A 16,970-nucleotide genomic window follows, 5' to 3' on the forward strand; every position below is an offset into this window, starting at 1 on the left:
CATTTTATTTCTTTTACTGTCGTGTCACGCATAGGATTTAACTTCATTCTTTAGAAAGACAAAACCTTATCTTAACTCTTTAATACCGTCATATCATTAGGCCAAAAACCCCTTTGGTTTTTTACTTTTCGTTTAACTATTCTTCTGATTTTAACTACCATTTTTTCCAGTCTTTCCATATGATTTCTTTAATCTTGACCTAAATATATCAACCCAACTTTGTTAACTAAGAATGAATGACATTGAAATAAAACAAGCAAGAGATCAATTACAAGAAAATGATCATTTAATTTAAGTTGTATTAGTTGTTTTTAAATGTCACCGAGTCACCTTGATATAATAACATTCACATATAATCACTAAGCACGCCGACATAAACACGACACAAACATGACATGATTTAAAATGTGCATCGATACGAACCATAAAGTTAGTTTATTTGACACGGGTAAACACATTAACCGTATCTGCATTATTTCACTCTGAAAATTTATCAACCCGTAATTCCGTAAACACCACCTCACTAAAACAAAAACTCACAAACATGTAATCCCAATTGATCAATTGATTTCACTACCAATACATGGTGGAAACAAACAAACGTAAAACCCACTAATCCTTAAAACATATACCCTTGATCATATCTCCGGTCATCTTCTTTCTCCCGGATCTCCTGAAACACAAAACATCAGTATGTATCAATGGTAACCCTAATAATCGAACAAGTTAATTGGTCCTTACTGCTTCTTGAACTTGAACCCCTTGCTCAAAACAAACACCCGGTAACCCATAACTTTCAGGAAGGTTGAAACTGGACTCCCTGTTCACAAATTCAAAAACTTCAGCTTCATTGTAATTAGGGTTCCAAGAAAACTGCCGAATATTCGTTGAATCTTGAATAATAGGGATCAGATTTGCATCTTGTGATTGGCATTTGTTAAAGCTAGTAACTTGCTCTTGAACTATATCTAGCTGGTTTGGGACACCAGGTGTTCGATGGAACGCCTGTGAGAGATTGAAAACACAGTTGGCGGTATCCGGTAACAGCAAATCATGAAGATGGTGATGATACTGATCACCATTTAACACATCGATAGCGGCTTTAGCTTCCTTCATGAGCCAATCAATGGCATTACTAGGACGGTCGAACCCTAACCGGTCTTGCACATCATAGAACTGAATTGCAGTGTTGGCTGATAACCGAATGCGCCTGTCCCTCGACCCCTTTGCGGTGCAGATCTTGCTGCGTTTATCTTTCCCGCCAAGTGACCGAATGATCCGTTCTTTGCCTATGTTCTTCTTCATTGCATACTTGTTTCTTGAAGCGTTAAACACATGCAAACTGGTTTGAAGTGGTTAATAAATGGCTGGCTTGGTTACACACAGTATGTGTGTGTGATGATGGAAACATGCATGTTGAAGTGAACATGCATCATGGGTGTTTGTTAATTTGTCGAAATGATTGTGGGAGACTGAGTTGGTACATGTTCAAAAGTACGCATGGCATGAAAAGATAGAATGTAATGTGGGAGTGTTTGAAAAGTGATTCTCATGATTTTGATGATTATAATCTTTTCAACTTGGCTCCTTTATGTTTGTTTAATGAGTACTTTTAATTATTAATTAAAAGTAGGGTGAATTATTAACTGCATTTGACCTAGAATCAACTTTATGAACGAACTAATGTTTATGTAAAGAGTGTCTGAAAATAGTTAATAACAAACAGGTCAGTAAAGTCATTAAAGTTTGTGTTAGGAATGTTGAAAATTTATATATAAGGAATTATCAATCAAACAGGTCTAAGTTATAAAAAACATCCCGTGTCCCTCGAGCCCAATAAAAAACACCCCACTTGAGGTCACCACACCGATTCGGGAAGGAGAAAAAGAAGAAAAAAAAAAAGTTGGAGCCAAATCGCTTCGGGTGGGGTGGTGTTCGGGTGGGCAGGAACACCACCCCGCCTTCTTCAGGACTGAAGTAAGATAATCAGGGTGGAATGGGCACTCCATTCACCCTAAAGTGGGTTATAGTGGCTGATATTATTATTCAAGCAATATATATAGCCATTTTCTTTAAAATTATTTAAATGTTAGTTGTTTCATATTATTCAAGTTTATTACACCAAAAATTATGAATTTGCTGTGATTCTTGTCAATGTGCTAATCGTACATGTTGATAACGTAACATTAAAGTTTGTGTTAGGATGCACTCATCACAATGTATGTGAACTGGTATAGTAAACTCCAAGACTAGCATAATTGGCAACTTGTTGAACTGTGGAAGTACTATTGGGATTCTCAATGAATATGGTGATACTTTAAAGGTTGCCCATGAAATTGGTGAAAATTAAAAGGAAAAAAATTGACAAGGCTAAAAGTAAAAACCATTCATTATGAGAGGGTTAAAAATGCATAAGTGAAAGGCAAATTTCGACACATAAGTATAAAGAGGTTTTTACCATTCAAGCTCACTAAAGAGTGTTATGAAAGGGGTGAGTGATCATTGGGTGAAGTTAGTAGAAGATTTGTTATTGGTTTAATAATTAATTAAATATTAATAAATAAAAAAATAAAAACACAAAAGGACGGGCAATATTCATGACTCCCTTCGTGAATAGCTGTTTCACATCATTTTGGAGAACACCTCACAATATCCTAAGCCCCCGTGTAGGCAAATGACATCTTCTATTTTGCAGCATAATTGCATTAGCTAACTTGTAAACATCAAGGTCATTGGTACCACTCTTCCGATTGTTGTAAACATCAAGGTCATTGGTACCACTCTTCTGTTTGGTGATGCGTGTGTTTTCTTTCGTTTATGGTTGAACCCCTTTTGGAAGTCTCGTCTAGAGATGTATGTTTCGTAGATTTCACATTTAACTTAGATAACTTTCTTAATTATGTATGGAATTCACTTCTAGATTTAAGTACTCTAAGCATAAGGAAATCAACAAGCTTACAAAGACAAACTGCATTCTCTAAGAACGATAAATTATTATCTATGAAATTTCTAAGATCCTACCAAGTACAAGATGATGCCACACATAAATACAATTGAAACCACATGAACTAAGTTGTTACCACATGAACAACGTTGCTACTGATTTTCAGTAGCCAACAACGTTCAACAATAAAGTTGCTCCCGAGTAGTAACCAAGCTACACCCCAAAAATAGCCAACCCTTTGACCTGCCAAGGCAGTTGCCTAGGACATAACAGGGTTAGCTTTCAATTAGTGTGTGATTGTTATTGGAAAATACATTCAAAATTGAATATGTCTATTGTAACATCACGAAAAATATCGTTCAATTTTTGACAAATAATAAAGATGATGGACTAAAAATATTCATGGTATAAATAATGGGTAAAATAAGATAAAGAATGGAAAATAAGCTTATGTTAGGGAATGAAGTAAAGAGACTTCATCCACATGGAAAGTGGTAAAGAAAATAAATCACTTTATAATGAGGGCACTTTCCATGATAATGTCCTTATGTGGCCAACCACTCTCCATAGTCCTGGCGGAGGTGCCCGACGCGCACGGGCGATGGGCGCTTTGATGGCGCACGCTCGCATCGCCGCGAGCCGCCTTTGTATTTTTGGATGATGAGACGAAATCAAAATATGGCAAGTTAACAAAAGATCAGGGACTAAAAATGAACAGATTCGAAGTTTTGCATCACACACACTCCAAAACACACACTCAACCTCGATAAGCATGCCACGACCCCGAAATGCTGATATCTCGACAAGTTTTGTCTTGAAATGCGTGCCATAACTCTACCTAAATACTCCCTCGACTTTCCTCCAAGCAGAAGTGCGGTCCAAGTAAAGCATAGGCATTTCGTATAATAAGCCATTCAAGATAGGGGTTATGCTCGGTTATTATATTATAAATGGCTTAGACCCTAGTCAAGGATATAGCCCATACCTTGAATATATATAATAAAGTGAGAAAATAGATTTTTATAAAATTAAGATTATAAATGAAAATAATATTTCTTTATTATATATAAATATTTCTTATAATAAAAGAAAATTGAAATGTACGTTTAATCATGAAGAATAAACAAAGTTTATAAATGACTAACAAATGGAAGGACTAGAGGTCCTTATATTTTATGAAAAGATAAAATGTCAAGGTAAAGGTTATGCAATCGGACTAAAGGTTTGAAGCTAGATCGTTGATATAGTACTTATAAAACGTTAATCTCGTAATATAGGTCCGAGGTAACAAGACAAATCGGTGAGAAACACCAAACGAGAAGAAATGTGAATACGTCCAACTTTTTATAAAACAAGTCTTGAATGTTTGCATGAGATTATATATCCCTAAAACTTTATAAACAAAAGTAATGCTGGCCCTTAGGCTATTGTATACGTTTGTTTGGATCCTTACATATGTGGGTAGACGGTGGGCACACCGCACCACACTTGCTAATGCCTCCGCCACGTTGGGCCGGACCTAAGTAATGTCCGAGAGGGGATTATCTCGTGTATATTGATAGTTGCTACGACCTCGATGCGACGGTATTGCTGGGAGGTTTCAAGTAGAACTGAATGTTTATGATAGTAAATTTAACTTGGTTGTTTCCTAAGCCACGATGGGCCGGGTCATAAGATACCCAAGGGGATAACTAAGTAACTTAAATGTATTGTGTCAACGTGTTCACCAGCATGTGTTGCTGACGTATTTTATAATTGTTTTACAGGTAATGAAGAGTAGGTGTTTGGAAATGAAGGATAGCCGTTAGACGATCTGATGGCTCAATGGATATTTTATTCTTAAAATAATGTAAAACATGGTTTTGTAATCCAAACACTTTTTGTACAAATTAATAGGTGTTTTAAAGTCCCGTTTTTTAAATATAATAATATTTTATTAAGTCTTCCGCTTTACAACCTTAAACTCTGATATATTTACAAAACATGTACCAACTTATGAGTGTCACGCCTAGGCCCTAAGCCGGGGTGTGACATCTATAAATATTTATCGAGTCTCGATTAATAAGTCAAAGTTTAGATTATGAAAATCCGTTATCACTTAAAAATAAAAAATGTAAGTCTTTGGTAATCAATTAGTTGGGCCTGTATTACTGGCAGGCACAATGGAGCCCATACCTATTTGAGAAAAGAGTTTCACTGAAAGTTGAAACGTAGCAACCGAATAACATTACCCAGATTTCCTGGTTCTAGGGCACAAAACAGTTGATACAACTTATTATCATTATATTGCTTCGAATTGAAGTGGAGCTACGATGTCTTCTCGACACGCTGATGGCGACGGAGGTTCTTCGCCTTACGATTTATTTGAAGATCGTGATTCACTATTTCACAAGGTTCATTTTCATACTTTTATAATAATTGTTCATGATCAATCGCAATTAGTATGAATTCAGCTGGATTTGAGTTTAACTTGGTAAGTTGATGATGTTATGTGTACATGCATGTGTATTATGTTATCACTAGTTTTTGAGAGGCATTCACACTAGCAGTTTCTGTGTACACGATTTGTTTCAGAACCAGTAGGTCATCTGTTTAAATTAGGAGGCCAGAATTCTAGGTTGAACAGGATTGTTTTAGATTTAAATTTGATACGCCTTCACTCGCAATCGAAAGAAGAGTTTGAGCTTACTTTACATAGGGCCTCAACATTTTTGTCTATAACTTCTGAATTCATGATTTATGATGTTTATATTAGGGCTTGGTTCAACATACGTATAATATTCCCTGTGTGCGTTACATGACTGATGATGCGGTGTAACGCGGCTTCACAGACATGTTTTGAGATACTGTAACGGGATTAGAACTGTCCATATATTGATGATTGCATTTCCTTTACTTGTTTGGTAATTGGTCAGATGGATTTCAAGTTTCTAGAATTTTGAAGTTAATGTTATGGTTTATAGCAACTTGGAATACGCGAATGGTTAACTCAGCATGAATGTAATCTTTAATAGCAGGCTAGGATAGCTTGCAGCTTTCGTTGCTTTTAGTGAGTAAGATCATACTGAAAGAACTAAGTCGATACAATGGCTAATTTAATCTGAAATACAAACTTACATTGTCTCTAACCTGCTTTTGTTATTTTGCTTCTTGTTAAGCTTTTCTCCCTTTCTAACATGTAAACTTCTCTGGAGTTAGATACCAATGTGAGGTGATGTAATTCTTTTAACTTTATATATTATTTATGTGATTGTGTATTATGTACTCAAGTTAAATCACTTGTAACTTTAAAGTTCTCAACTTCACCTCAAGGATAAAGGATACTGCTATTGCAATTATCTATAAATGCATTTTTTTCTTGCACTATGATAGTTGTTCCAGACAAGTTTGTTTTCTTTTGTGATATTTTACTTTTTTTTATTTATTAGTTTTCATGGCTTGTTTTTAATGGCTATGATCTTATTTTCTGGCAGCAGAAAGTTCGTGAAGATAGTGAGAGATCAAAGACTAGGGATCGGGATCGGAACCGAGATCGTGATCGTGATCGAGATAGGGGAAAAGATCGAGACAGACGACACAGGGATTATCCAGAAAGAAGTGGCAGGGATAGAAATGATGATGATGATGGGCGTTCCAGGAATCGTGACTATAGCAGGTGAATATTGGGATTTTCTGATCATTTTTTTATATTTTTAAAGTAAGTTGGTCAAAAGAAGAGAGTTATTTAATTTTACATGCTGCATTTTGTGAGTAATGATTCTGAGCCATGGACCTATGAACACACAATTTACTTATGCAGGCGCCATGATTATGATCGAGATAGAGAAAGACATCACAGACACAGATCACGTTCTGCATCACCTGATCAATCTAGAGAATCTTCTAGATCTCGCTTTAAAAGGTTTTTGCTAGCTTCATTTAAACACATGCTATTATCTGAAATCTGAGTGATGTTTGTTTGGTTGTGTACATCATGCACTCTTTTATAGACTATAGATATATCTTGATTCTGGAAACTAGGCATTAATAATATTTGAAACACTAGATCAATACGCAAATATGTGAAAACAAGTTCTAGTTTCAGTTATTATCCTATTACAGTGTATCTTTCTCTACAGCAAGAGGACAAGTGGTTTTGACATGGCACCTCCTACTGCTGCAACTTTGCCTGGTGCAGTTGGTTAGTTCCTTCATCTTGCACTATAATTCTAGTAGCTTTCCTTGTATAGATATCACATTGGTTTATACTTTATATACTTGTGCTGCTTTTGTGCTGTTTTATTTGTGCCATATTGTATTGTTGATTTGTTTATTACCAAAACTGAGGACAATTGTTGTGTTGTTGGCTGTTGTGTGTGGTTTTGTATGTGTTTTTGGGTATGATTTTGGTAAAAGAAGACAATGTTGGGCTACCTGGTACCCACCACTGTAGATTTTTTGTTGAACAAGGAATTCAGTCAATGCTCCTTCAATTAGCTGGATCTTCAGACGTATGATTTGGTAGACTTGCAATTGTTTCCAAGCATCTGCAGTGACAGAAATTAATTTCTAATATTAGTACTGAATCATGTATAAATCTAGGTAAGGACTAGGTCTATTATCCTTTTGTTCTTGTACTTTTGTATAATCGATGCATAACAAGATAAACTTCTAGTTTTTCTTTAAAAATCATCAATTTTTCTTTGACTTGGTTATTGAATTACTATTTCTTTTTGATATGTTTTAAATTAAGCAGGACAAGTGGCAGATACTCCTCAATCAGTGCCTGGAATGTTCCAAAACATGTTTCCCTTTGGGACGGCACAGGTAATTTTGTTTAATGATGGTCATTTTGTTGGATTTTTTTGTTCCCTTTCTGTGTTTTGACTTTGACTATCTTAAAACTAGTTGGGAGGTCTTCCCTTGATGCCCGCTCAAGCGATGACTCAGCAGGTATGTATACAATGTGTGATTACTTTTTTGTTCATATCAAAGTTTAGATATCAATTTTGACAGTTTGTTGGGTGATCGTTTTTTATTTCTTATAGGCCACAAGGCATGCACGTCGAGTATATGTTGGTGGCTTGCCCCCATTGGCTAATGAACAGGTTTTATATCTACCTAGGGATGATTTAACGGGCCCGGACCAAACTGGAACCGTGAAATTTGTAGCATTAGAACCGTGATCTTGGACTGAAGGAAGTGGGTTGTTCCTTTGTATCGGGGGTCAGGCGGGTCGGTTCTCATGGGACTGATTGTCTGGACTCTAGGGTTCTGGGCTACCACTTTAATGTTTTTGGCTGCATAAAGGCAAGGTTATGGGCTGCTACAATTGTTTCAAACAATATTCAGTATGTTGTTTTCATGATTCTACAATATAAGAGAAGGTTATAATGTAATCCTATTTTCATTCAGAAGTACTTCAAATAAGGAAAAAAAAACATATTCAAACTATCGTTTTTTGAATATATTTTCTTTTTCTTTAATTTGAAGTACTATTAATTGGAAATGGAGTTGCAACCGTTGCATTGAACCAAATGTAACAATTGTATGGGAGTGTGAAAAATACGTACTGGCAGCCCAATTGTAAAAAATGTATATGGTTCAGAACAGTTGTAGCAACATAATCTTATCTTTTGGCAGATCAAACATTGAAATGTTGGCCTAGAACCTTAAAGGGGCCAAGCTGTATTACCCGTGAGGACGGATCCGTGACCAACCTACTTTCTTCTGGTCCGGTTATGATATTAACAGTTTCACAGTTCTGTTTTGGCACATTAATCACCCATTCACCCCTACTCAAGACCCCTTTTTTAATCTTTTATTTACATTTACCCCTTTTGTATGTTTGGAGCAGACAATAGCAACCTTTTTTAGCCATGTTATGACAGCCATAGGAGGAAATTCTGCTGGGCCAGGTTGGTTAAGCTTCATTAACTTGAAATTTATTTTGGTTTATTAGTATACACACATTCCTTTTCTGTTGTTTGATTGACTATCATCAATATATATAGCTTAATTCAATATTCTAATAGCAGGTGATGCAGTGTTTAATGTCTACATTAACCATGAAAAGAAGTTTGCGTTTGTAGAGATGAGAACGGTTGAAGAAGCAAGTAATGCCATGGCATTAGACGGGATCATCTTTGAGGCATGCACAATTTCCATCAAACCTTTTTCATTCACTTGCTTATGCACACATGTTATTTCCTCATTTGATATTTTGCTTTTTATCAGGGGGTGTCTGTTAGAGTCAGAAGACCTACTGACTACAATCCTTCACTAGCTGCAACACTCGGTCCAAGTCAACCAAATCCAAATCTTAATTTAGCTGCTGCTGGTCTTACCCCAGGGTAAGTTTGTCTTTTCTTATTGATTCTTATTACGCAACTGTTGTTTTGTTGTTAGTTATTATGCTTTAATTCTTCACTCTTAAGCCACGCTTACTTTTTTTGTTGTAATTAGTGGCCTTGGTGGAGCTGAAGGACCTGATCGTGTATTTGTTGGGGGGCTACCATATTACTTCACTGAGGTACAAATAAGGGAGTTGCTAGAATCCTTCGGGTATGTGCTTTATACATGTTGCTTTATATTTATGTTGTTGCAAAAAAATATTTATTAGACTGTCATTATGATGTAATGTAAACGTTTAATGATACAGAACGTTGCGTGGGTTTGACCTTGTTAAGGATAGAGATACTGGAAACTCAAAAGGGTACGGGTTCTGTGTCTATGAGGTAAAATTGCCAAACTTTCTATCTTTAGCTATTTATTATATTATAGCTCTATTTTATCAATTTAATAAAAGTGATAAAGTTATAACTTGCCTTCAGGATCAAGCAGCTACAGATGTTGCTTGTGCTGCACTGAATGGATTAAAAATGGGTGATAAAACATTGACGGTCAGGCGTGCAACCATCAGGTTTGTGTGTAAAAGCTTATATTTGTCAGGATGATATTTTATAACATCTGCATTTTCTCGTCAAAACATGGTTGTAATTTATAGGAAAATTGGTTTTTATTGGTCCCAACTATTTCATTTTTGTCGGCGCTGGTCCCAACTTTCATTTTGGCTGGCAACGGTCCCAACTTTTACATACGTTTCTTCCACCAGTCCGCAACTAACGGAGTACTAACTCCGTTATGTCATTGCTGACATGTCCATCCTACGTGTCAAAAAAACGTTATGTGGCAGCCACCGTGGCAGTCATCTGAGTTGTCAAAGACCGGAGAATCAGAAACCCCTACCGGACTCCGACCTCCCACCATCGCCGCTATCAAACTCAAACCCACCACCCCACACCACCGTCCCACCACCACTCCCGCCATCCCCACCACCACCGCCCAACGCTGCATCGGCCACCGTCACGTTCACCATTTCCAGCCACCATCATGCTTGCGGAGTTTTGAATTTGCTCGAGCCGTTTCCCCCATATTCGTTATTCATTTCAGTTCATATCCAATCGCCTCGTCCCGTTTTTCCAGCGACCCACCCCCGTGTTCAGATTCAGGAACCCGATTCATATATGATAAATTGGGGTTTGACTCCAAAGGCACACCCAAATAAAATCCCCAATTTATCTCAAGAACCCTAATTGAATCATTGAATCAATTACACTGTTTGTCCGTCATCACCGTCATCGTTCAACTTCCTCTGCCGCATCGGCGTTCAATTCCGGTGTCGCCGTCCTCTGCCGCATCGGCGTTCAAATCCGATGTCGCCGTCCTCCGGTCCGGATGACGTCATTCGTTAGGGCTTTCTCTTCCGACGAAACGAACGAGGTTACGATTAACGGTGAGAAGGTTGTGAATAAGCCTCCGATATGTACTGCGGATGAGTTGCAATCTTGGAGGATGGCTAGCGGTCTCTTTCTCTGGTTGCCGGAAAAGAATCGTCGCCGGAGTTGGTGGAGTAGAGAATTGGGGATTTTGATTATGAATGTAAAATTGTTATATAAAAAACTAATATCCACGTAGGCTGCCATGTCATATGTTTTTGACAAGTAGGATGGACACGTCAGCAATGACATAACGGAGTTAGTACTCCATTAGTCGCGGACTGGTGGAAGAAACGTATGTGAAAGTTGGGACCGTTGCCAGCCAAAATGAAAGTTGGGACCAGCACCGACAAAAATGAAATAGTTGGGACCAATAAAAACCAATTTTCCTAATTTATAAGTGGTTAATAATTAAGCAGGATATTTTTCTTATTTTTTATAGCAGTGGACAGATGAAATCGGAACAGGAGACCATATTAGCCCAAGCGCAACAACATATAGCTATGCAGGTACATCGGGACAATCTTCATGTCTTTTAGTTGCATATAATAATAATAATAATATTGTATTATCGTTACTCTTGATATATGATAATTATTATAATATCTGCTTTTGGTTTGTAGAAAATGGCTTTACAGGTTGGTGGATTTAATCTTCTTGGAATGCCTAGAGGACCCGAGGAGGTCCCAACTAAAGTTTTGTGCTTGACTGAGGTAAAATACAAAGCCACCCAAACATATGCTTAAAACCAGTTATTTAGTACATTAACTATATATAGAATTACTAAATATGATTATGGCATTTGGTTGCAATGAAGGTGATAAGCGTGGATGAATTGATGGATGATGGAGAATATGAAGAAATATTAGAGGACATGAGGGAAGAAGGACGGAAATCTGTAACAAACATCCTCATATCTCATTAATGTTGGAATTACGTTTGTTGCTTTATAAACCATAACCTCTTCGTTATTTTGAAATTTGTAGGCGATTTGACGAATGTTGTAATCCCTCGCCCTGATTCAAATGGAGGACACGTTGTTGGTCTTGGGAAGGTATGTATAAAATGGGTAAATTTGTAGTTTATGTCAAAGCAACACTTTTTATATAAATTAATAATAATCAGCATGTTAAATATATAAGCAATTGTATATCATCAGGTATTCTTGGAGTATGCTGATCCCTCCGATTGTGCCAAGGCAAAGGATTCTTTGAGTGGGCGGAAGTTCGGAGGGAACGTGGTGACTGCGGTCTACTATCCGGAGGATAAATATTATCAAGGCGAATACGGGGCTTAGGTTATTTACCTTTTTCGAAAATATATTATTTTGTTTTAGATCTCATACATTAATTTGAAAAATGAAACCATCAAGACTTGTTCTGATATATTGCAACCAGAAATCTTGTGGATTTGTAGTGGTCGATTTTTGTCTAAATTGTTTTACATCTAGATCCACTCGCATGCATTGCAACGAAGGGTAAAATTGTCTTGAATCTTATTTGTTGCTGATGTGTGTCTAATAACCCTATAAAAATGACCCTCACAATTAAGCTTTAAATATAAAACGAAAATCCTAAAACCACACACAACCGGCAAGTGTACCGATCGCAAGTAGTATAGACCTAGGAAGTCCGAGTATCGAACACGTGGACACGTAAGACGCTAAAGATCACTAACCCTAGACAAGACCTACCTTAGAATAATAATTATATTGATTTTTGATTTTTAAATACTTAACTGAACTAACTGAATTAACTAATAAAACTTACCAAAAATAGAAAACTTAACGGAAAACTAACTGAGTTGACTTAAGATGGAGAAAAACGTCTACCTAGGTCTGAATCAAATTGTAGGCCTAACAAGCTAATGGATTGAATGATATCAAGACACCGGTCCCTAAAGATGACACGACCAAGGATCGCTCGGGCTCAACAAGCCTAAACTACTCAAAATCGCCTAAAACGACCAAACCGGGAAACAATTGCTAACGTGTTCTAATGAAGGGTCACCTCTCGGTCTCACCAACACTCGACCCTAATGGCAATGAATACTACACAACCAAGGATGGAGGAACAATTCAACTTAAACCAAAATAGATCAACTAGTCGCTCAAAACACCTAAACCTGACAAGAAACGAACTCGCTCTCGCGCAATCCTTATTCTAGCATGCAAAGGTAATGAGACAACCCTAACTTCCTATCACCTCTCGGTTTCAAAGAAGGTGTCTAACCGCTGTACTTAATCCAATAAATCATGCAACAAAACCCTACGGTGGTACCTACCGCAAACAAACCCTAAACACCAAGTCTAGAATCAAACAATGCACCGATCAATCAATACAAAACTAATCAACCGACACACGGGGTTTATGCAATGAATCACCAAAATTTTCAGCCCTTAAACACAACCTATTTCATGTCTAAATCAAACTTTACAATAACAATTCAAGTCTATTAATCAAACAATCCAACAAGCTCATCAAACACTAATAAGAATCATCATTCCTAGGTAGAACTAACAAGTTTAGCCTATGATCATATTTGGACAGCCATGAACATTAAATAAAAGCATCATTAAACTCATACCAATCATCTTAACAATCATCCAACGATCAATAACAATCATAAACAAGTCAATCTCTAACACAATTGCAAAACTATGTAGTCAATTGAACAAGTGAAATAATATGATGAACAATGTAAAAGATGGAAGGATATGGAGTGATTACGGGCTGCTCCTTAGCTGTAAAATTGATGGTGAATGATCCCGAGACTTGTCCTTGCCTTCTTCTTCCTTCCCTAGCCGCCACAAGCTCCAAACCCTAGCACACAAAACCTTTTTTCTTTTCTTTTTTCCTTGCTGATTTCCGATCGGAACCTGCTGCAGCTCCTAGGATTTTTATTTTTTTTTTATATAATATAATATGGTCTTGGGCCTCTATGATGCATACGGGTCGGGCCTTGAGTTGTTTACTTGAAAACGTATGCGTAAAAGGCTCGTAAAAGGCTCGAAAAGTCCCGGTTTCTTCCTTTCTTTTACCCAAAACCTACAAGATTAATAAATGTATGTAAAACCTATCTAAAACAAGTAAAAACACATAAAATATAATATATTACGTAGATAAAAGGTGCGGAAAATACGTGTGTTTTACAACACATCAGTTGCCGGCTTATGTATCTCGACCCACTCGACCCCTATTTGTACATACTTGGCTCTTTACCTTCTAAATTGTTTACTACAATTAAATTTTTTCTCAATTGGAGTTTTCTTTTGCTGTTGGAAGACCAGATCGAGGAAATCGATCCAAGATTCCTGCTAACTTAACCGAAGCAAAGTTCAACATATCGATAATCGAGTTAATTGAGATCTGCGGCTAAGGAGGTAATTGGAATGCATACGGAGACAGCATGGGCCGTGGAGGTAATTTGAATACATATGGAAACAGCAGGCAGTAATTTGAATACATATGGAAACAGCAGGCGGTTGTTACAGAGGCGATCGATAGTTTGTTCCGACGTGGCAGTACTGAGATGTCGGAGCAACGGCGTGGAAAGTAGAAACTATTACAACGACAACGAGCAGGATTCTTCTTCTTGTCCGTACTTCCCGGCTCAATAACTTCCCATATTCTGTGGTACTGGAACACGGCTTTGGGATGTTATTGAGCCGGGAAGTACGGACGAGAAGAAGAATAGTGCCGCCATCGCTCTTTTCTTTCAATCCATACCGGAAGATCAAATCATGCAAGTGGCCCAATACAAAAATTCAGCTACTTCGTTTCGAGCGAGGAAGAGGAAAACGGGCCGAAGCAAACTTCAATAACAAAAAAGGAAGTTTTGATGAAGATAAACATTAATGATTTAAGTTTTTTTAATGAAGAAAACGTGCATCACATAGTCAAGCATTAATTTAATCTGAAGTTTTGTTTTACTTTTTGTAAGTATGGTATCTCAAAAGTGGCAAATATGAAGATTAACGGAGAAATATGAAAACGCATTTAGATGTAATAAAATGAGGGATCGAGTTCGGGAGAAAGTATGACACCTTTTTCCTTATAAAAAATTCTATGTAAGTTGTGCAAAATAAGTAGAAAGTGTGTAAATTGTATGTTTACACTTTTAAAACAAATATTTATTTTAGGGAAAATATAAAAAAGAAGCATAAATAACTAAGCAAACAAAACCTATATATATAAAAAAAATAAAAATCTATATTCAAAAATTACTTTTATAAAAAGTAACTGACTAACTAACTAGTTGTTTTAAACCTGAGCGTTGTGGCGCAGACTCGGTCAGTAATCCACCCGGGCATTTGTTTGAACATAAATTTAGAGCCTAGGATTCGAACTCAGGTCTCCTAGGTTGTAAACATAATGTCAAGCCAACATGTCTATCTTAATCTTAATGCATTTGCAACAATCATATACGATAATATGAACCAACAAAGGGAAGACTTCATTATACTTAAACGTCTTAAAAAAAAATTCTATAAACCCACATATAGTTTCGTAAGAGAAAAGTTAAAATGTAAAGAGAGACAAAAATGAGAAGTGTGAAAAGGATTTGTGGTCACACAAAAAACATCTTTAAAAAATTGAAAAAAAAAATCATAACTTAAAATAAAAATAAAAAACGAAAAAAATTTTAAAAATCAAATGTTTCCCTCGGCATTCCCGTTCCCAAAAAAAAAAGACCGAAAAGACACAATGCCGAAATGGACAAATAACACAATGATAAATAAAAAAAGGCACAATATGTCGTAAAATATAACACAATGCCGAATAAAATATAAACAATATTGAGTAATATAACACAATATCAAGAAAAAAAAGACACAACGCCATTGAAAAAAGACACAATCAATGACGAAAAAAAAGCACAATAATAAATAAAAAATACACGATGATATTTTTACATTGTGTACTTTTCGATTTTTTGTCAATGAGGAAGACAATGGAAACATTTTTATGTTTTACATTTTTCTTTCGGTTATTAAATTTCGAGTTATGATTTTTTTATTATTTTTTAAAGGTTTTTTTTAATATTATAACCTGACCTATTTCATAAAAGTAACAAAATATATTATATTATTAAATATAGGAGTGACAAAGTGGGCTTAGGCTTGGGCTTAAAACATAGAACATATATAATAATAACATAAAAACATATTACATTACATAACCTATCTTTGTTTCATTCGATCAGCTAGGTTTGGAATGGCAGAGCTGGCTTTTGATTTGGTTGAGCAGATCCTGTTACGAATGGATGCTGAAGATGTAATCCGATGCAAGAGCGTGTGTAAGTCATGGCTTTCTTTTATATCCACTCCTCGTTGAAGAGGTATGTACCCGCCTCAACACCGAGCAAGGCGGGTCAACCCACAAGATAAAGACATTATGAAGGCACAAAGCCAAAACCTATGCGCATGGCGCATACAAAACATGCTCAGGCATCATATGCCCAGGCACACATATGCTCGCGCATCACATATGCGCGCGGCGCATCAGCGCGCGGCGCATATCACATGCTCGTGCATATCACATCTGCCCAGACACACATGCTCGCGCATCACATATGCGCGCAGCGCATCAGCGCGCGGCGCATATCACATGCTCGTGCATATCACATCTGCGCATGAAATATCTGCGCGTGAGAATAAAGAGAAGACCTCGCGCATCCTCAGGATGGGCGCATATCACACGTGCGCATAATCAACCTCGTCCTTATCCAAATCAGGATTAGGGCAACCTTGATTGTGCACGTCAGACAACCTTCCAGAAGGCATCTTTTTAAGGAGTAAGAATATGCTGATGTTGACAGCTGCCAAATGAAAGGTCGACAACTCAGCATGACACATGTGTTGCCACGTGATTACAACCAACGAGAAAGCGCCAGGTGTCCCAGAGGACATGTGGCGCAGTGCGATTGGAGGAAGCCAACGAGGTTGAGCCCAACCGGTGGTAACCCTAGCACTATAAATACAGCATCAACTCCACTTTGATGACACATTCATACTCAATCATTGACAGTTACAAGCAGTGATATCACATTCAATCATATTGAATTACATTCACTCACAATCAGTTACATACAAACAGACAGTCTCACAATCAGAGGGTATTCAGCTATTCAGCAATACTCTTGAGACTCTTTACACTCATTATCATCTTCTCCACAAATATACTGATTCTCACGCCGGAGGGTTACCCCAAAGAGGACCCCTCTGTCCCTTTCTGAGGGGTAAGTAACGGCGCTGTTCATTTTGTAGG

General features: G+C 37.0%; 1 protein-coding gene across 1 annotated transcript; it reads left to right on the forward strand.

Annotated features, from left to right (window-relative positions):
* Nucleotides 1-5,228: 5,228 nt before the first annotated feature.
* On the forward strand, nucleotides 5,229-12,099 carry LOC143625187 (splicing factor U2af large subunit A-like). Its single transcript, XM_077095615.1, has 18 exons — nucleotides 5,229-5,337; nucleotides 6,418-6,599; nucleotides 6,744-6,845; nucleotides 7,063-7,124; nucleotides 7,680-7,750; nucleotides 7,832-7,876; nucleotides 7,972-8,031; nucleotides 8,781-8,841; nucleotides 8,962-9,074; nucleotides 9,161-9,276; nucleotides 9,389-9,487; nucleotides 9,585-9,660; nucleotides 9,757-9,845; nucleotides 11,144-11,210; nucleotides 11,325-11,414; nucleotides 11,519-11,597; nucleotides 11,685-11,755; nucleotides 11,861-12,099. The coding sequence occupies exons 1-18, from the start codon at nucleotides 5,257-5,259 to the stop codon at nucleotides 11,996-11,998; spliced, it is 1,602 nt and encodes a 533-aa protein (XP_076951730.1). The 5' UTR covers nucleotides 5,229-5,256; the 3' UTR covers nucleotides 11,999-12,099.
* Nucleotides 12,100-16,970: the final 4,871 nt, after the last annotated feature.

Source organism: Bidens hawaiensis, unplaced genomic scaffold (assembly GCF_021521415.1).
Source record: "Bidens hawaiensis isolate Kalapana, Puna unplaced genomic scaffold, B.hawaiensis_p1.1 tig00004020_1, whole genome shotgun sequence".
NCBI lineage: Eukaryota > Viridiplantae > Streptophyta > Magnoliopsida > Asterales > Asteraceae > Bidens > Bidens hawaiensis.

What these genes read in the sequence shown, in the direction of transcription:
- LOC143625187 (XM_077095615.1), top strand. Translation starts at nt 5,257, where the DNA reads ATGTCTTCTCGACACGCTGATGGCGACGGAGGTTCTTCGCCTTACGAT. An exon ending in GTCAGGCGTGCAACCATCAG is followed by an intron (nt 9,846 to 11,143) that starts GTTTGTGTGTAA and finishes TATTTTTTATAG; the next exon opens with CAGTGGACAGATGAAATCGG. An exon ending in AAGTTTTGTGCTTGACTGAG is followed by an intron (nt 11,415 to 11,518) that starts GTAAAATACAAA and finishes GTTGCAATGAAG; the next exon opens with GTGATAAGCGTGGATGAATT.